Raw genomic sequence first — 21,027 nt, 5'->3', positions numbered from 1 at the left:
TATTTCCTACTTTTGACCTCACTGCCAGCATAGAAAACTAAGTTACATTATTTTCATATCAAAAGAAACTTAATAACTTTACAGCATGTTTTAAGTTTCTGATGTCAGCCATGTACCAAACCTGCCTGCAGTCCTGCCAATCTCATGCCACCATCAGTGTGCATGAGTGTGTGGTGTGATCTATTACCAACACTTGTTCTGAAAGGTTTGAAAGTTGCAAGACACAAACTGTTAACTTGCACAACACATACTGTATCTTCCGCATAGAGCTATAGTCTTTCCACAAACATAGTGGCAATATTGTGTTTCAGCATTTCCCATGAAGCATGGAAGGGGAGCTTTTGATTTGACTAATATGTAGAATTGTTAAAACCTTGAAGATCAATAACCATGGTCATGCCTGCAGATTGCACATGTAAATACACATGTAAAGGACACAGTGGTAAAGTCCAATCAAGTCACCTTGTCTTGGCTGTCAACATCCACAAGTCTGTTTCACCCCAGTGCCCTGTAAAATGCTCAAAAATCATCACTGGAAAGTATGGATTTGGCACAAACCATGGTGGTATACGTGTTAATAACATTATAAAAGTTGGCTTTCTAACTTTGAATATCAACACCAAAGTAGACTACACCGAAAAATACAGCCACTTTTGTCCAGGCGCACTTTGTGATCTCTGATTGAAATCTACCATTACTGGGCTACAAAGTTCAAATCATTCAGCACAATTACTTTAAGTCTACAACATCCCCCATACCTATGCAAAAGAGATCCCCACAAACACATGCAATACTTATCCTTTTGTGTTTAAATTCCATTCTTTAAGCATTCATCTCTACTCATTCATTCACTCATTCTTTTAACCCTTTGAGCACCAAAGTCAATCTTTGTCGCCTTTACAAAATATACTCCAGTCAAATTTTTTCAGATTTTGCCAAAATTTTGATAAAAAAACTGTAGCTAATTAAATGTGATATCCATTTGCTCCAAAATTATCAAAATAAATATAGAAAATTCATAAAATATTGGTAAAATGTTACACTAAAATTTTGGTGGGAAAAATTACAGCATTCAAAGGGTTAAATTAAAATCTAGTTTGCAAAATCTTTTCCAGTGTGTCCATGAATTTGGCATTCAACAAATGCTGCTAATTTCAAAATTCCTTTATTTCAAAAACAAAACAATTTCTGTGTAAAATGTGAAAAACATACAATACATTTAAAACACAAGTAAGTTATAAACTCTAATCACAAATGTACAATATATAATTTAACTTCAATGGGTAGGAATCTCTTTACAAAACTTTTTTCCCTCTCTTTGCACTTTAAAATGAGCAGTAAACCCTGTAACTCTCATACATTGTCTTTCCCTGTCAGCTCTGTTTCATATTATAGCTCACAAAGCATCTCTGTGAAAAATTCTACTGGTAACATCTGCAAGGCCTTACAAACATAGCAAGATCAATTTTGTGGAGACTCAGTCTGATATTAGTCCAACACTGACAATCGGAAGTACTGCCATATTGACAAAAAACTTGGACTTTGCTTTTTCATTTCAACCACAGAAAAACAGAAACACTACCAGGTTATCGGGAAATAAAATCATGTAAACAGAGAATTGTCAGGCTTGAACAGCCATAGTTCGTTATATTAAATCAGTGCTGGGGTACAAACAGTACAGCTCAGTAAATGTAATATTATATAGACAGACGGAGTAACGACAGTTCAACTAGACTTGAAATGTAGTCATGAAAACTTCCTTCAGCATAACAATGCTGATATATTGTAGGACGGCAGATACTCTTAATATGGGCACTTCAATAGCTATACAATCTGTAAATGTGCAGTTCTGTTCAATAAAAACATATATCTTGGGATGGAATGGTTATGTGTACTTTCACTCAGCTTGAAATTTCCACTGTCACTTCAAATTTGCATATGTCCATATATAGTGAATGACACATGTAAGGAATTTTAACTTATACAATGTCAGTCAACCTGGAAAGTTTTGAAGGCAATCTTTCTTTGTATGGCATCTAAAGTGAAAGTGGGTGACTGAATACTATGAACTCAGTCATTTGGAAATGACAGTTTCATTGTTTCAGATATGCATATGAGAAATTCTTTTGTGTTTTTTTGTCACAATATCCTAATATAAAATACTACATATATCAAAGTATGTACAACATGAGATCTTTATTTCTCTCAAAACTATCTTCAAATCTTTCTCATGCATTTATATAAACAAGTTTATTTACATGGTGCCAGGAAAAGACAAAGAAAACAAAACGCTGCCTCACAAATGTCCTGTCGACAAACATTGTGTCATGGTAGAAAATGTGAATGATAACAGCATTGTGCACGAGTCATTGCCATAGAACAACTGGTTAATAATCCAAACTCATGAGTATGGCTGTGCCTCTCTTGATCCAGTGATCTGATGTGAATGCACCAGCTTTCAGGTCGATTCCAACCACAAATGATGCTCTGTCGCTGGTGCCAGATCTGTTCGGATAGTAGTAGCATGGGCAGTTGTACATTCCTGGAGAAAGAAAACGACATCAACAGAAAATGTTTAGTGCAACAATTACATGTAAGAAATAGCATAACAGAGAATGTTTAAGGTAGAATGCACCTTGGGGACAGATATTTGGACTCTCAAACTTTTACAATATTCTTTTGGCCTACCACTTGTTAGGGTTCATTTTGAAGCTCATGGAGTAAATAAAGTGTTCAGTGGCTTAATTTTGTGAAAATTGGGAATTTTATTTTCCCTCATAGAGATAACACAGAGATGGCCGCCATTTTATATTTCAGATATTGGTAAACATCAGGTAATTTGTTTCTCTAGAACCAAAATTTGCACAGTAGTGACCCCTGATTTTTATTCTTGATGTGGAAAGGGAATGGTTGAAAGTTTGCCTGAGAAAAGTTTAAATCTTTCAAATCTTTCCGAGGTGCGAACTAATTTAACATAATAATTACAGGTAAAATAGTATAGTATCACACTGTGCCCTTGTCAGAATTGCTCCTTTCAGAGATACAACATCAATGACTGGTAAAGTGCAATGCCCTGATTCTTACAAACATACTGGAAAATCATCAAGAAAGTATGTAAAGCACCTCTGTCCCATAACTCTTGAGTATAGCATTGTACTGAGACAATTAACATTAATACCTGCCTAAATTTCAGCCTGTTCTTTTCCACAAATTTCTAAAACCTACTCTCTAAACTGCTTGTTAAAGAAAACTTCATTTTTTTCTCACCTTTTCCAGACTTCTTCTTATTTTCAACAGGCTTGAAGTGTATGGTCGGCATTGAACAGACCAGTTCCATGGGTGCCGCCTCAACCAGACAGGCGTTCTTTTTATCCCATCCAGCGCCCTCTAGACAGAATCCCTTCACCCAGACACCGTCCTTGGGTGGCTGTACAATGTTGTTGTCATCCACTGTGGAGACGATGAACTCCCACGACAGTGAGTCAACAGAAATCTGCCACAAACAAAAACAAGGACATTTTAAATTGCAATAGTTTGCCATTTATTACTATCCTATTGTTGCCCTCTGCACCATACTGCCAGAATATTGAAACAGAAAATGTACTTGTTTTGGTATAAAGTTCACACTTTCACAAATACAGGAATGGTTATCTTAGCTTTCTCAGACTTTTATAGGAGAAAACACAGATCACATAAAAATAATTAGGTGTCATAGTCTGGTAGTCTTATATCAAAAAGGTTTAGGTATGCATATATCAAATTTTAAATAGACAAGGTTTAAACTGATTTCTTCTGCTTTTGTTTACTCCGGCAATATTTTCCTGCAAAGTGGTGCTGTCAGTCATTCCATAGTCCCATTGGAAAGGGTCCCTTCCAGGGTCTATGGTCATCAAGACTATTTTTCACATTCTTTATTCAGATTGACAAAAACTAAAATATTCAACTTTCTGATGTGTGATTCGAAAACTATGTGAAAGACAACAAGCATGCATTGACTCACATTGTTCTGTCTGGCGGCAGTCTGCAGCACAGCCGTCAGGAATCCGGTTGGGAAGGTAAAGCCAGACATCCAGAATATGACGGGAGGATGGGCTGTACTTGCCCACTTCTCAAACTGATCAACACGCTGGACCAGATCACGGGTCCACGCTGCCAATGGCTTGTTGGATGGGTAACCCTGCATAGAGTCAATAAAAATGAATAAATGGATCCATAATTCAAGGTTAAAGAATGGTACTGGACATTCACAGTTGCTCAGATGAGGCAGGGCCTAAACATCAAGATGGAGGAAACTCTCCCACATAAAACATTCTCATAATCTTCAGCCAGCTATCACAGATTTGCTGAAACTTTTGCTCTCAGCATTCACTACTGTCTGCTACAGATTTACAAAGAAATCCATCTACTGTAATTTACAGATAGGATTACTTTTCAAATAATACAGAAAATTATGAATTTCATATACATCTATGGTATCTTTGTAATTTGAAGTCTACAGAAAATAAAAGTGTTACAGAAAATAAAAGTGTTGCACATTCGATGAAGATTTCATTACATTTCTTTATTTTTTAAATTAATCAATTCCATACATAAAATATGAAGCACATTTAATATGCACATATTTCATGGACACAGAGATTACTTTCTCTACATTTTGACTCTGGAATATACTGACCTTTTGCCAAGTTGGAGGAACTCTGGCGTCATAGATGCAGTTGAAGATTTCTTCCAAGTCGGAAGACATGACAACGAATCCCTTGATACCCTTGTCAAGATCCACCAGCGAAGATCTAATCCTACGCAGCAAGAAGTTGTAACGTTGAATCTGTGGACAAAAGATGATGATAACATCAACATTTCAAGTAACAAAGATCAAGGTCATGAATGTGATACATTATAAGAAGGCCATACAATGTACCTGTATATGAATCCAACAAAACACATCAGCAAATTTATGCAATGATGATTCAAATGTCAGATCACAAGAAAGGTGATAACCATACATTAAACATCAATATCCACTGTGTTAAGATTTCACAAAAACAAATATCATTAAAGTAATGTGTAGTTATATTTCTCATTTATGTTTTATTTTTTTGGCATGTGGATGTATTTTATTCAAACTTCTCTGTAATCATTTCCCTGTATTCGATCACCCTATCCTATCAAAACGATATCTGGAAAGGCACAGCTGGCAAAGATTCAAACACGGAAAGAAGTCATGGATATAAATATTATGGGTGCAGTACCTCTTGCAAGAGTACGACATTCAAAGGTGAGGGATCATCTTTGAGAATCTTGGCAGTGCCTTCGTAGTCAATGTCCGGCGGAATACGCTCCAGGACATCGGCAGCAAGCTTCAACACTTTACTCTCGCGGCTCTCACCCTGTGTGACGGTCACTTGTGGCTGCAGTGACAGCAGCGTGTCAAAGAGAGTTCTGGTCTCGGTGATCTGACTTGCTATGTCGGCGTTTGGATGCTGACCGAAGGCCTCAGGATGGTCCACACCGGGTAACATGCTGATGTACTCCTGAAAATGTTAAAACAGTTTGTCAGCAACTGTCGTAGTGACCATACCACAGGTGGAAATCAAACTACCAGGACACATTGACTGTGTCATTAGCTATAACTTTTTCATGGCATTTTGCATAAGCAACAGCAAATAAGCGAACTGATATTGAGTTTTGCTTTCTGAAGTATTCATGTTGAATACTGTATATTTTGCATGAGAATACAACATGTTATTGTAGTTTATGTACAACATGAAAATACTGAAAAAATTTCATCAATTATCAGAGTCTCACTGTTTAAAGGCAACACTAGCATCAGTTATTTTAGAAGTCATGAAACCCACTGATCTGAAAACGACACAATACTGACCTTACTTGTTGCCATGGTATTTTCAAAATTTCAAGATGGACAAAAGTATTGCTAAAAATGATCGCCTCACATCTTAAAGAAAGTAACATTGACTCATTCTGAGAAATTTTATTCTTTCTTTCACAGTGACTTACTCTGTATGTCTGTAATGGACCATCTTTTGGAATGTAGTATGTTGGTAGTGATGATAATCTGAAACAAAGCATGGTTGAAATTGTCAGTACTGGATGGTTACAATACAATTTTCAGTTTTTCACAGACCTGCAAAATTTTACAGCAAACATTTAGAACTGATGTTGCACTTCATCAACCAAGTAAGTATTGCTAGTATCATTGCTATGGTAACCTGAGCCTCACCAATACTGGTAGCAACTCTCTCATGTCATGGTTATTAGGTAGAATGCATCTCAGGGACATTATTCTGACTATCAAACTTTTATATCTCATTTCAGCACTGACACAGAACTGTCATTAGTTTGATAGACACTGTCATTTGCTGGGAAGTTCACTGTCATCAGAAGGTCAATCGACAGCCAGACGCTACTATCCTAGTCAGAAAGTGAAAATCACACTCCATCATTTCAACTCACTTGTAAAATGGCTGAGCAACCGCTGCATCAGTGAAGTATTCATTGATGTAGGTAGTCAATAGACGTCTGTCAAAATCATCAGTGACGTGACCACCATAGTTGACGCCTGCTATCAGATACTTCAACGCGTCCCATGGAGTTTCATCATATTCATCCAGGTAAATGCTCAACAAATTCTCAGAAACCTAAATAAACAGTTGTGAAGAATAATAATTTATAGAGTGAGTTTCTCAGGGAAATGTATTTCTGACAATAGCATGATTCTTAATATGTGGCAATTGTAAAATTTGTATTAACCCTTTGAGTGCGGTAATTTTTCCCACCAAAATATTAGTGTGACATTTTACCAATTTGTATGAATTTTTTTTGAAATTTTGTAATAATTTTGGACCAAATACACATAATGTTTTCATTGGCTACAGTTTTTCATCCCAATTTTGGCAAAAATTTGAAAAAATTGATTAAGGTACATCATATAAGGGCGACAAAAATTGACTTTGATGCTCAAAGGGTTTTAACTTTGTTTTCGCTCAATGCCATGTCAGTGCAAGTAGGTTGTAACTGGCACTTTTGAAATATCACTCTTCTTCTGAAAATGACATTGAATGACTCTGTTGCATGGGTTGTTGTGACTGTATATATATAATTATGACCAAAATACATGTATCCACATGTGTTTATGCTGTAGTAATGACCAAGACACTCAAACACTGTACACTTCATTTAGCCATGACATAGCAGCAACATAGTGTTGTTTGACACTCACCTCAAAGTCTGAATCGTTGAATCCGTACATGATGTTCCAACCCAGCATACGGAATTTACGTCTCTCGATGAGCACACTGTGGAAGAAGCACAGAGCAAAGAGCAGTTTCTTGTACTTCTCTGGTTTGTGACATCTGACAAACTGCTGCTCTGTGATCAGCTGGTACAGACGCTTCATGTTGGCTTTCAGTCCCTGGTAAGAAAACACAAGACAAAAGGGTTGAGTAATATGTGCAGATACATGTCTAACTGTATCTGATGTACAGAACTTCAAACTGTGGTATTGAGAAAAGCTGATTGGCTATGTCACTTGGCCAGTGGACTTCTGAATACTGAAAATAATTGTGGAACTGTATACATGTAATTAGCAATATAACCTGCAACAAAAAGACTACAGACCAAATCTCATATTGGTAGATGATCACTTGATTGTAAGAAGTATATGCTCATTCTGTTATTGACAATGATGGTATGAGAAGTTATCTGATTGGTTGTGTCTTCTTGGGACAAATGGTTAAATACATTTTTTTATTTATTGGTACAATTAAAAGATGAACAATTCCTATAATTTACACTTTGAGGATAATATATACTACACTATTTTCAGCTTCATTATCAGTTTCAGTTTCTGGTTATTGAAACAGATGTTGAATTGAAAGAAATGGGCAGTGTGAATTAAGTGGAAACAAGTCATCATTGATGACACAGTCCCCACTTGTTAATGGGTACTTTGATTACATGTCCTAAGAGGACAGAGTCCTCTTCATTAATTAGATCTATGAGAAAAATACTTTTATACAGATGGCGCTCAATGGCCAAGAATGAGTTCCATGGTGATGAAAACATAAAACCAATGTAGGCCACCATCCTAAAGTTCATAAAATGAGTCAACTAGGAATTAATCAACAGGATGTTGCAAAACATTTTTGCATACAATTCTAACACTTGACAGATTATCACTGGTACCATATTTCATAAAGTTTGATGCAGTATTTACAACACTATGAGATCAACATCTGTATCAAGTTTCATCACATTTGACGTTGTATTAATTTGTGGCTATATCACCCTAATTAGGAAAGTTCATTACTTATGCAATTACAAATTAATTAAAATGACACTGATAAATGTCTTTTTCAATGTTAAAGCAATGTGACCTTAACATCAGTTAACATCTGTATAAAGTTTCATGAATTTGATGCAGTACGTATTTCTTGACATATCAGCCTACTTATGAAACTTCAATAATTGACATGTTGCTGCTACATGACGTGAAACAAATTGACGAGCATATGTATGAAACAGGTCTATGTCCTTGTACCAACTTTGAATGATACTGGTGGAAATATGTCTGAGTTATGGCTCTGTACATCTGAAAGTTGTAACAAAATCACCGCCATGCAGCGATATTTGATCTTACTGTTTAAAAAATCAACATGTATATATATGACGTAAGTCAATGTACATGTACCAACTTTGAATAAGATCAGTTGAGACTTGCAAGAGTTATGGCTCTCGACATGAAACAACCATAACAAAATTGCTACCATGTGGCCATATTGGACCATCTCGTGAAACCAATCGACATACATATGTATAAATAAGTCAATGTCCTTGTACCAACTTTGAATAAATTTGCTTGATACATGTCTGAGTTATGGTTCCGGACATGAAAAAATCAGAAAAAAATGGCCACACGGCGGCCATATTGGATTGTATCATAAAACAAATCAATGTGCATATGTATGACATAGGTCAATGTCCTTGTACTAAGTTTGAATAAAATCGGTGAATAAAATTAGTTGAGACATGCCCAAGTTTTGGCTAAGGACACGAAAAAATTGTAACAAAATGGCTGCCATGCAGCCATATTGGATCATATCAAGAAACAAATTGACATACATATGTATGACATAGGTTAATGTTCTTGTACCAACTTTGAATAAAATCGGTTAAGATATGCCTTAGAGTATTATGGCCCGCGACATGAAAAAATCGTAACAAAATGGCCGCAAGGCAGCCATACTGGATCGTATCACATAACAAATTGACATGCATATGTATGACATAAGTCAATCTCCTTGTACCAACTTTGAATAAAATCCATTGAAACATGTCTGAGTTATTGCTCTGTACATGAAAACATCGTAATAAAATGGCTGCCTAGCGGCCATATTGGATCGTATCACATAACAAATCAACGTACATATGTAAGACATACATGTAGGTCAATGTCCTTGTACCAACTTTGAATAAAATCGGTTGAGATATGCCTGAGTTATGCCTCTGCATATGAAAAAATCGTAACAAAATGGCCACACAGCAGCCATATTGGATCGTATCACAAAACAAATTGACATGCATATCTATGACATTGGTCAATGTCCTTGTACAAACTTTGAATAAAATCGGTTAAAACATGTCTGAGTTATGGTTCTGTACATGAAAAAATTGTAATAAAATGGCCGCCTGGCGGCCATATTGGATCGTATCACAAAACAAATCGACATGCATATCTATGACATTGGTCAATGTCCTTGTACCAACGTTTGATAAAATCGGTTGAAACATGTCTGAGTTATGGCTCTGTACATGAAAAAATCGTAATAAAATGGCCGCCTGGCGGCCATATTGGATCGTATCACAAAACAAATTGATGTGCATATCTATGACATTGGTCAATGTCCTTGTACCAACTTTGAATAGAATCGGTTGAAACACGTCTGAGTAAATGGCTCTGTACATGAAAAAATCGTAATAAAATGGCCGCCTGGCGGCCATATTGGATCGTATCACAAAACAAAATGACGTGCATATCTATGACATTGGTCAATGTCCTTGTACCAACTTTGAATAAAATCGGTTGAAACATGTCTGAGTTATGGCTCTGTACATGAAAAAATCGTAATAAAATGGCCGCCTGGCGGCCATATTGGATCGTATCACAAAACAAAATGACGTGCACATCTATGATATTGGTCAATGTCCTTGTACCAACTTTGAATAAAATCGGTTGAAACATGTCTGAGTTATGGCTCTGTACAAGAAAAAATCGTAATAAAATGGCCGCCTGGCGGCCATATTGGATTGTATCACAAAACAAATCGACGTGCATCTGTATGACATATGAAGTAATCCTTGTACCAAGTTTGAATGAAATCGCTTCTTGCATCTCTGAGATATCTGCGTGAACGGACGGACGCACGCACGGACGCACACACACACGCACACACGCACGCACGGACGCACACACGCACGGACATGACCAAACCTATAAGTCCCCCCGGACGGTGTCCGTGGGGACTAAAAAACACACTTACCTTTGGCGGTTCAGTGGTCATCTTAATTCCGGCCTGTAGGATGGAAATGGGGAACTCTGGATGGGGACTGCTGCTGAGCCACAGACGGAAGTCTGGATGCGGCTCTTCGATTTGTAACTGTTCCACCAGTTTGTCCAGCTGTGGCATCCAACTGAGTGACAAGTGACAATTGGCCAAGAATACCCAGTTACCCTGTAAGGTAGGATTACTCAGATTTGAGTTGTGTGATCCATACATGTAACATCTGAAGTGGTATCAGCAGTAGTAACTAGCCCTTTCACATACACTTCCAAGAATATGAATCCGATCTAGTGATTGACTTGAAGCAAGGACTGGTAACATGGTAAAGTGGTTATTTTTAAGGCTTTATTTTGCCCTCTTCAGTCAATGTCTTTAAGACAGAATGCACCTAAGAGACAGATATTTGGGCTCTCAAACTTTTACAAAATACTTCTGTTCTAACACTTGAGGGCTGGGATCATTTGAAGCCTTTGGAGTGAGTAAAGTTTTCACTGGCTTTATTTCTGTGAAAATCGAAAATTTATTTTGTTTCTCTTATACCAAATTTTGTAGGGTGACCCCGAATTGTTATTGTTGATTTTAAAAGGGAATGGTTGAAATTTCCTTTTGGAAAGTTTGTGTATGAATTTAAGTCTTTTGATTTTGAGGTACATACTGTATTAATATTGATATTACCGATACTTATGTTTTCTCCCACTGACTATAATTTGAAATCACATACTGCTAAAATCTGACCTACTACTTCTAAACTGCTCTGTAAACTAAAGCTTTGAAAATTTTAAGATTTTTTTCAAATAAAGGCATGGTCACCTCTCTGACTCCTTCCTTGATCATTCTGGTTGCTATGGGAGCCTGACCTTGACCAAGAGAGAGAGCATGGAAGCGATGTGCCATGCCAGTCTGCTCAGCTAACTGCAACAGGGAACTGGTAGGATCCTGTGTGTAAAAAGTCAAGACATGAATGAATTATGAGTGAGGCATATGACAAGACTTTGTCCTCAAATTATAAGGTTGATACAGGTAACGGCTGTTGTCACTTCTAGCATTTGCTACACTTTGCGTAATACTTGGTCAATTTGCTGCATCGAATGGGAATTCTGGAATTACATGTACTGTACACCAGACGAAAAATACACACTAAACAAGTTGACTGTTTCTGTATTGTACATGCATACTCTACTGAGCATATACAGTAGATGACATAATTATTGTTTTATATTAGGGAATGCATTTTCTTTAGAGCATAAATCACTGACTGTGATTGAACACCACTTACCACGCCAGTTGACAAGACAAAGATGAGAGGTGTCTTTGTTGTGGAATCATCAACAACCTGTTTCATGTCCAGCACAGGTGGTTCAACAAACCTGTCAAGGAAAGACGGACAAGTCATTGAGATGAGCCATTGTGCTGGTAGACACAACTTTTGGACGTACATCTTTATGAATATTACGATATTCTCATACAGCACAAAACCATGATGGTAAAATGATTTAGTCATAGGTCATGCCCCTATCAAACTTTTCCACTATCTTTCTTCAAACAGATGTAAATACTTATAATACATTTTACTCCCCAGTTTTCTATCCATCTTGCCATTTTCCTCATGTTTTTTGAAATCTATTTTCACAGATCTCATACTATACCCACCAGGCAACGTTTTCCCATTTTTTAATGCTCATATCAAAATTAAAAGCAAACATTGACACAAAACAGCATTTAATGTGATGAAAGATTACTTATTAAGCAGTCAGTAGTTGTATCTGTTGAAGATTTTTTCACTACTTTTGTTTTTAATGTCAAGTGCAGTTTCTTGTTCTACTTCCCAAGCATGTTAAGATACACAGTTACTGTGATACAGCTTGTCAACTCAGCCTGTACATGTGTAAACTGCATTGTTATTGCTGACATGTGAATTCTGGTCCTGGCTAGAATTCACAAGTAAACCTTAACAGTGCATTCAAGATGTATACACGATGTGTTGGCAAGCTAAATATTAGGCATTTTATTATGTTTTGGGAAGTAAAACAAGAACTTGCAATTGACATACAAAACAAAAATCGTGAAAAAAGTCAAGTGTTACACCGACTGGCCCTTTTACTTTGTCAACCCATTTCCTCTTAACAGACTGGTCATATTTGCCCCCAGGAAACAGTGAACCTGCAAACCAATTGCTGGTGGTGGAGGGATTCATTCAACAAATTATCAGATAAACCTCTGAACGTTTCTCTCAGATTCATCCCTAACTTCACATCACAAATCACTTACTTGGATCCCAAGTTGTTAACAATGAACGATGTCACACAGAAAGAGACTCTGTCTGGTCGGATTGATCTCACTATCAGCATTCTCTGCAGTTCATTGCAGGCATTGTCCCACTCACCTGATTACATAGAAACAAAATAAAACATGCAAATCAATACACTCTGTCATTTTCCAAGATGATAAGCAAGTACATGTACAGTACATGTACAGTACATGTACAGTACATGTATGTTACAAAGTTTGCTATGCCATTCAATGCCATTGTATCTTTTGATGATTTTTTTCCAGCTATTTTTGTTCTATTGTCAACTATAGTTTCATGTTCTACTACCCAAAACATGCTGACATACACAGCATTCAGCTTGCCAACTCAGCCAGTACATGTGTAGACTGCATGTTATTGTTGACAAATGAATTCTGGTTCGGACTGCAATTGACACATAAACAATAACAGTGCATTTTACACAAACAAAGGATGTACTGATAGACTAAATAGTAATGGTGTTTCAACATATTATGGGAAGTAGAGCAAGAAATTGCCATTGACATACAAAAAAACTGCAAAAAAATCATAAAAAAGTTACAGCTACTGGCCACAATTGGCATACCGGTATAGTAGCATAATTACTACAGTATGGAAACGTGGGTATATTCCTGATAAATTCAAGAACACTGAGGAGCTACATGTATGAAATTCCAAGTATATTATAAATATCATCATGAAAAATCATCATGATCAAATTTATCTCGTGTGAGCTGAAAAAGGTAGAAAGATGCACTTTTTTTGTAAATTCACTGTTGACCTCAAAATCTATACAGGTGGGTTTATTACCACACATGTGTACAAATCGTTGTTATATAATGGAAGTGCTGAACCATGTTAGAAATTTGTGAAATTTCATACAAAACAGTGAGCTTTTAAAATGTATTTCATTTCTGTAATCAATGTGTGAGAAATAATTGAGGGAGATATGGACTTGGAATTTCCTTTGTTTCTTTCTTCACATTTGACACCATCTTTCTCTTAGTCTATCTGATGGTTTCCTCAAAAACTCTCTCCCTGTGTCTTTTCATCATGACAGAAAAACTGTCCTTACTTGGCAACGGTGCAGACTCTGGTTCAGCGCTGGTATACCAAATATTCCAGTCACGTGGGTACTGTTCAAAAGAGGCTGCTAAACCGTGGAAATTGGCCAGTCTAAAGATAAATGGAAAATACCACACACAAAACAGAGAAAATTAATGATACAAAAACGATAGAATAGTTATTATTGAAAATTCAAATCAACTGGGTATACATATTTTTAGATGGTAAAACGTCTCAGGGGTGATAAGAAAATCTGTGACTACTGAAGAACTTGTGTCAAGAAATAAAAGATATCATACTAGAAACTTACAAGTAGTGATGTCACTTTCTAGCTGGATGGTTTTAACGAAATCAAAAGTTGTAACCACACAAATATTTGAAATTTTAATCTGTTGTTGTGGAGATTTCACGGTGTAAACCACTCTCAAAAACAAGTAAGTGGTGAAAAAGTCATTGGATATTACTATGTGAAGTCTTTATCAGCCTGGATGGATCAAGATTTTTGATATCATAAATCTAGTTTTCACCATATTCCAAGGTAGCAACCGAAAATGACATTACTCGTAAGTTGTGATAACTTTTTCATACTATCAAGGGTGTAACATGATAATAATTGACATTGTTGGTGCAAACTTGTACAAATAACTTTTGAAGGAAGGACATTTGATTAAAGTTCAACATTCAATACTCAATGACATACAGTATCACATGTACATCATATTATTAAATAACATCCACACCTTGTCTTTGAACATATTTTTTATCTTTATAATCTGTATATTGCAAGCACATTCTTAATTTACTACATAATACGCACTAAATATTAGTTGTACATCAAATATAAATTGATAACATTTATTACTTATACGGCAAAAGTTGCTACTGTCTTGCACATAATTGTAAAATTAAATGCAAATAATATATTAGTTGTAATCTAAATATATCTAAATCAAAAGTATGATTATGCTATTTTGCTGTAACTATGCTTAGAGTAAATACACAGAAATATATTGAATGCCGCATTTAATTTGCTCAGGGACGGCGACAGATCATGTAATATTACATATTTGATGCTTTTTTGAATATGACGAAATTTCCAACCATTGTTGGTAAGTTTCAGAAATGCGTTGTTTTTTCTGTTATCAAATCTGCATGTCAGTGTTCCCATATCTTTAAGATGTATGTAAGCAATTCACTACTAGATTTCATGAAACACAGTGAAAACTTTCAGTTTATGTGTGTGCACGAAATCAACACATTGTTTGTTTTGGGTCTCTTCTCAAACAAAAGATTCTTGAAGGAATATCTTATCATTTTAATCCTTCCACCTCTATTTGCCTGTGTAGAGGTCCAATTTTGCCAAAGAAAGCAATGAGACTGGGCCAAACCATAGTGGTGAAGGGTTAACTAAGTATTGCTGGCCAGATAAATTTTGTTTCTTTCCTCTTTTCAAGTACTACTCTATTTTCAATTGATGAAGTAAGTTTGGAAACTCATCAGATCAATAGGCTGTTACTGAAAGTGCCAACTTGACGACTACAATAACTACACTAGACTATGTTGCATGGCATGGAGAGAGAAAAAAGTTAGTATTCGTAGATTGTGACGTCTGTACTATATTGTGTTCAAACGTGGGAGAAAAAGTAAACAACAACATCAATATCTGTGTTAGTTGAAATGCTGTGAAACTAGCATGCTTAAAATCAACATAAACTGCTTTTTGGTTCTGTGGCAAGTCTAGAAACTTTATTAGTGCATATTTGTGATTTCTCCATAATTATCTAGGAAAATTCCTCAACTTCTTCAGCCTAGTCTTGGAAGCATTATGTGTCTCTTTCTTATGACACTTTTGAACAAATAATTGAAAAGGTAAATTTATTTTACCAACTATAAATACCGTATGCAATTGCATAAATATCTAGTTATGAAATACTGTTTATGTGTTTTTTTTGAATGATTTGACTATTGGACTATTGTAGTGATTAAAAACGTTTATGGACACAAACTATGTGGACAAAGTCTGATGTGTGACACTATGCCAACAAAACGAAAGTTCTGATCTGTATTTTGCTTTCAGTAATCTGTAGCAAAACTGTCTGGCTAGGATTTCCTTCCATCCCCATGTCCAAGCAGAATGAAACAACTTACCATATATAAATACACTGGGCTATTCCAAAATGGATAGCTCATGGGGGATGGAAGGACACCGATACTATGAAAGGATGGAAGATGTACAGTACCTTGCCACAGACCAAATAAAGCAGTGAGCTAACGTTTCCTATAAAATCTGTTTCCATGTTAACACAGACAGGGTCTACACAGGAATTGCAATAAACAGCAGAAAAACGGTAGCAGAGGAAAAAAAGAGCACAGTGCAGGAAAGAAAGCTGTTTGCAAATTAGGAAAAAAGCGGGTTGGTGGTGGTTGTATATACTTACTGCCTACAATGGTACACCAGAAAAAAAAGAAAAAATTTGAAGACAATTATGAATGATGAGTTACAATCATGTCAAAAAAGGGAAGCACTGCAAAATGGTGTTCTTACAGCACCTTATTACATTGTGTACATTACAAGTGAAAACCCTTGCCATAATGCATGCATTTATGTGGTGATCATTACCAAGCCTATGGAAAACAGCAACACTGAAAATGGGGGGAGGGGAGGGGGGGGAGGAATCGTCAATATTTTAAATTTACGCAACATGATGAGATGTATGTAAACTCAGCTGAAAACAAATGAACAAATGTTAGGAAAATTACAACTTATCACAATCATTTCTGTATAACTGTTTAAAAGTCAAAATGATTAATTGAAAACAATGGGAATGAACAACAGAATGGTTTCAGGGGTAAGAGGATTGCTTCAACTTTGGGATTCAGAGGGGGCCAATACTTTAAGAAATGTCTAAGGGCTTGATGCATTACTGAAAAACAGTTCAATGCATTACTTTTCACATAAAATGTCACTCTACGAGATCTCACACTTGCTTCATACAGTTACTATCCACATGTCTGTTTACAATACACAAACTTTTACCAATCAATGATCTAACTTGTACACCTTCATTTGATGAGGTTTGAGGGGGTCTTCAAAGGAAGAGTCAAATGTCAAAGAAGTGATTTCTGGTAATATTTTGAAATGAAATGTAAAAGATGACTTTCCGTTTGTCTTTACCTGTCATCACACTACATAAACAAAACAAATGGTGAAAGATATTGAAGTGAACATTAGACCCATATACTTTTGATGTAGAAATCAATTTACCACATGACAAGGTTAGATCAGTGTTTTGTAACCCTTTCGGCCCATTTCCCGGTCAAGAAGTCTTCTTTGCTACAGAAGACAATGGGATGAGATTGTGGTGAAAGGAGTATGGACCATAGGATTTTTTTCATAATTTTCTTTTGATTTTTTCCCCAGTAATTTGACAGCATTCCTAGAATATTAATATTTGAGCCAGACAGGTCAAATGAGTATTTAACGAACTTGGGAAATTTCAAAAACATTCAGGATAGTGTCATGCTGAACAACACACACGCAAGAAGACATCATGCAGTTTTTGAATGACAAGTTCACAGACACAAATAAAGGATGCTTACTTGTCAAGTTCGGTGATGTTGTCCCAAGCACTGTCCACCAACCAACCAGGACATGGGTTGTCCATTTGTTCTTCCTTATCCAGCACCTTGTTTCAAATTGAACAAAGTCTTTTGTTAAGGTAGAATGTGTCTCAGGGGACAGATATTCAGACACTCAAACTTGTTCAAAACTATTCTGGTCTACGGATTTTAGTGGCTCATTTGAAAGCTCTTGGAGTACGAAAATTTTGTTAAGAATTGAAAATTTTATTTTCTCCCATAGAGATAACACAAGGGCGGCAGCCATCTTGAATTTGAAATATTGATAGTTGTTAATATTTGTTTCTCTTGTGCACTGCGCACAATGACTTCTGATTTTTATTCTTGCTTTTTTCAATAGAATGGTTGAAAGTTTTGTTGAGGAAAGTTTGAGCAGAAATGGAAAGCTTTCAATTTCAAGGCATGTACCACCTTAAACATGTACATTTGCAAATTGAAGCAGGCATAATTATGTCTACTAATGTTACTCACAATTCCACCCCTGAGGAAGAAGTTGTACTCATCCATGTTGAGTTTGCCGGCAGCTTCTAAGATCTTAGCACACATTTGGAAGGAGAAGAGTAACTTGTGTTTCTCAAACAATCCACGGCAAGTGTACCTATCATCGGAAATCAAGCCAATTATAAACACAGGTAAATTATCAGGGAATTTAATAGTATGGTATGTTGTATAACTGTTCAATGTTGTCATAACAGAGAATTTTTGTGATGTATAATTTATGGTTTAAAATGAAATGAGGACTATGAAACCGAATCTTCAAAGTGTTTTTTACAATCTTGTATTTGGTCAAATTTAACACTTTTGTCTGGAGATAGGGAAAGAATGTAACTATTTGTATATTTAGTATTGCAATTGGGTTACTGGTATTAAACCAGTTAAGAATTGATAAGAAGATATGATCTCATACTCTGATGTACAGAGCTGAGAGATCCATAAACTTTTGACCTGAAGTGTCCAATTATGGGTACTTAGAGATTGATAATACTTTGCATTTATATATCCTTGAATAAATACAAGAGGTTATTTATAGTACAGCAATATACTGCAGATTGATACATAGATCGATGGATGAATAATTATAATTCCACTTTCTACAGACAGCTGTTACGATGTTAATACAAATAAACCAGTAAATTGGTTCTGGCCAAGTACTGGTTGCAAAACTATGTCCTCACCTGTACACTGCAAACGTGTGGTACTCATTCAAATTTGTGATACGAGTTTCCAGCTGTGGACTGCGCTGGGATTTGTCAATGGACATGTTGAACAGATCAATGTATGCATCCAATGAGAACTGGTACATGGGGTCGATGCGACCCATGTCATTGAGCACAAAGAAGAGAATGGAAGCACGTTGAGCGCAGGAACGATAGCCTTCACGGGCGGCATCAATCTTCTGTTCCGTCTGCTCACTGACTACCAACTGTTCAGTCACTTCCTCTGATGTCTTCTTGGAAGACTGAAGTGTGTTTACAAGTTGTTCATCGTCCAGCAGGGAACCTTGCGCTTCATTCAACAGTCTGTCGGATGAAAAAATTTGATGTTTTGGAGTGTTGAATTGACACATTAAATATTAATACAAGAAAGAATTAATTGCTTGAAAATATGATTCAACCTTTGAAGACAGTGTTACATATCATGTAGATTCATACATTTTGTACATTGTACATTATAAGTTGAATTTGACATTTGACATTATCGGAAAATGCATCTACGATATCGAAAATAAGTGTGTTACAGTTTAAAGGCAACTTCCAGTTTGAATTTCTTATATTACTTGACAATCAAAATAAATGTTAACTTGGTCTCTTCTTCAAATGAAACGCAATTTCTATCGTGGCACAAAATGTATCCTAAAGTTTGCTCAATTTGAACAGCATGAGGAATCGATTCTACTGTGTTGTAAAGAAAATTTCTGCCCAGGGTGGGGTAACATTCATTATGACCTATGACCTCCATATGACCTATGACCTCCAACACATGACTTCACCTCAAGATCTCATCCTCAAGTTCAACAATCTTCTTCTTGCCAGCAGCAATGTTCATCACCAGGCTGTCTTTCTGTTCCTCAAGTTCAGGTCGCTCTTTACGGACCACAATACCCAGCAACTGGGCCTCCAAGCCTTGTTCCTTGACAGCAAAGTTGACGATGGTTGTCTTGGTGGAGATCTCCGGAGTGTAGTGTGGGTTGCTCAGTTTGGTTGTGATGTAGAATTTGAAGTCTTCGCTGTAGTCTATCTCCTTGTCTCCAAGCCTGATGATGTAGGAGTTACCTAGAGCATGGCAAAGTGAGAAGGATATTATGCATCAACTCAATCTTGGAGGGCTTGGCAATAAAGCATTGAGACTTTGAAAAAAAATTCTGTGAAAGGCTATAGTGTGAACTTCTTGTTACGAAATGTTTTTCACTTAATACAGGAAGCTCCTGAGAAATGTACATATTTTATTTTACCCTTTTTGTTTTGAAATCTCTCAAAACTACCATAATCATAGTCGCTTAATTCAATGAGAAAAATGCTCTCATACATATTGTCATAACGGTAATCTTTACCAGGATCGAATGTAAGTTGTGATAATATTGATATTTCAATATCTGCACACAAATTTAATTTAGCAATCAGCAAAAACGGCAGAATTAAATTCACGTGACTCATTAGAGGTTTTACTGTAACTTATCAGGAGGTATAAATTCAGTATTGTGAATATGGTGATTTCGGATCAGAATAATTTTGTGGGTATGGTCAACAACAAAATTATGGCAATTCTTCCATGGCAAATAACTGCATACCTCGTTTGATGATAGATTTGTTCAGAACTGGAGACAGTGATGGATCTAATTCTTCATGGACATTCTGCAGCAAGACTGGCAAGCCGTACTGTATAGCACCTTCCAGTGTGCGTAGATAGTCATGCTGCTGTAAATCTATGATCTTCAAGCCTCTCTTCATCTCCATGTTCTTAATCCACTTGATGGCTTGGCCCTGCGGATCAACCATCAGTGGCCATCTGTAATGAAATAACACAAGAGTAGAATGAATTATAAAGCCAGTTATATGAATTATAAAGCCAGTTATAACAGGTGTCACTTTTCTGCTAATCAATACAATCACTTAGCTGTCAGTTTGTCTACCTATTCATTTACTTTTTGTCCATAAAATTTTACTGCTTTTTTTTGAAGAACATTTTTGTCAGAAAAATTCTTCACTCATTAAATCATTCCTTTTTTCAAAGAGCAACTACTAACAGCTGAACAAAGTTGTTGGAATACAAAACCCTATTATACCTGTTTCCTCTGGTCACGATGACACCGTTTTCAGTGGAGAAGGAGTCCGTCGGCAGACCCTGGATGTTCCAGTCACGCACCACTGTCGGTTTGGACAGGAAGGTGGAGAAGGAAAACTCAGGGTTGCATGGCACATGAAGTTTACGAACCTGTAAAATAAGTAAGTTACATGAATG

At 36.3% G+C, this 21,027-nt stretch overlaps 1 protein-coding gene across 1 annotated transcript in view; it reads right to left on the bottom strand.

The window, feature by feature from the left end:
* Nucleotides 1–1,198: 1,198 nt before the first annotated feature.
* LOC139119117 (dynein axonemal heavy chain 2-like) overlaps nt 1,199–21,027 on the bottom strand; it is a 78,657-nt gene continuing 58,828 nt past the window's right edge. Inside the window, 19 exon segments of the mRNA XM_070682760.1 lie at nt 1,199–2,542; nt 3,268–3,493; nt 4,001–4,177; nt 4,676–4,825; nt 5,250–5,531; nt 6,016–6,073; nt 6,472–6,656; nt 7,238–7,429; nt 10,557–10,748; nt 11,388–11,513; nt 11,854–11,944; nt 12,846–12,960; nt 13,940–14,040; nt 17,530–17,615; nt 18,040–18,166; nt 18,744–19,088; nt 19,559–19,841; nt 20,357–20,574; nt 20,852–21,000. Of these exon segments, the coding sequence (XP_070538861.1) occupies nt 2,388–2,542; nt 3,268–3,493; nt 4,001–4,177; nt 4,676–4,825; nt 5,250–5,531; nt 6,016–6,073; nt 6,472–6,656; nt 7,238–7,429; nt 10,557–10,748; nt 11,388–11,513; nt 11,854–11,944; nt 12,846–12,960; nt 13,940–14,040; nt 17,530–17,615; nt 18,040–18,166; nt 18,744–19,088; nt 19,559–19,841; nt 20,357–20,574; nt 20,852–21,000 (3,258 nt within the window). The 3' untranslated portion in view covers nt 1,199–2,387.

Source organism: Ptychodera flava, chromosome 19 (assembly GCF_041260155.1).
Source record: "Ptychodera flava strain L36383 chromosome 19, AS_Pfla_20210202, whole genome shotgun sequence".
NCBI lineage: Eukaryota > Metazoa > Hemichordata > Enteropneusta > Ptychoderidae > Ptychodera > Ptychodera flava.
Note: the sequence above shows the minus strand (reverse complement) of the source record. Positions and strands in the feature narration are given on the sequence as shown.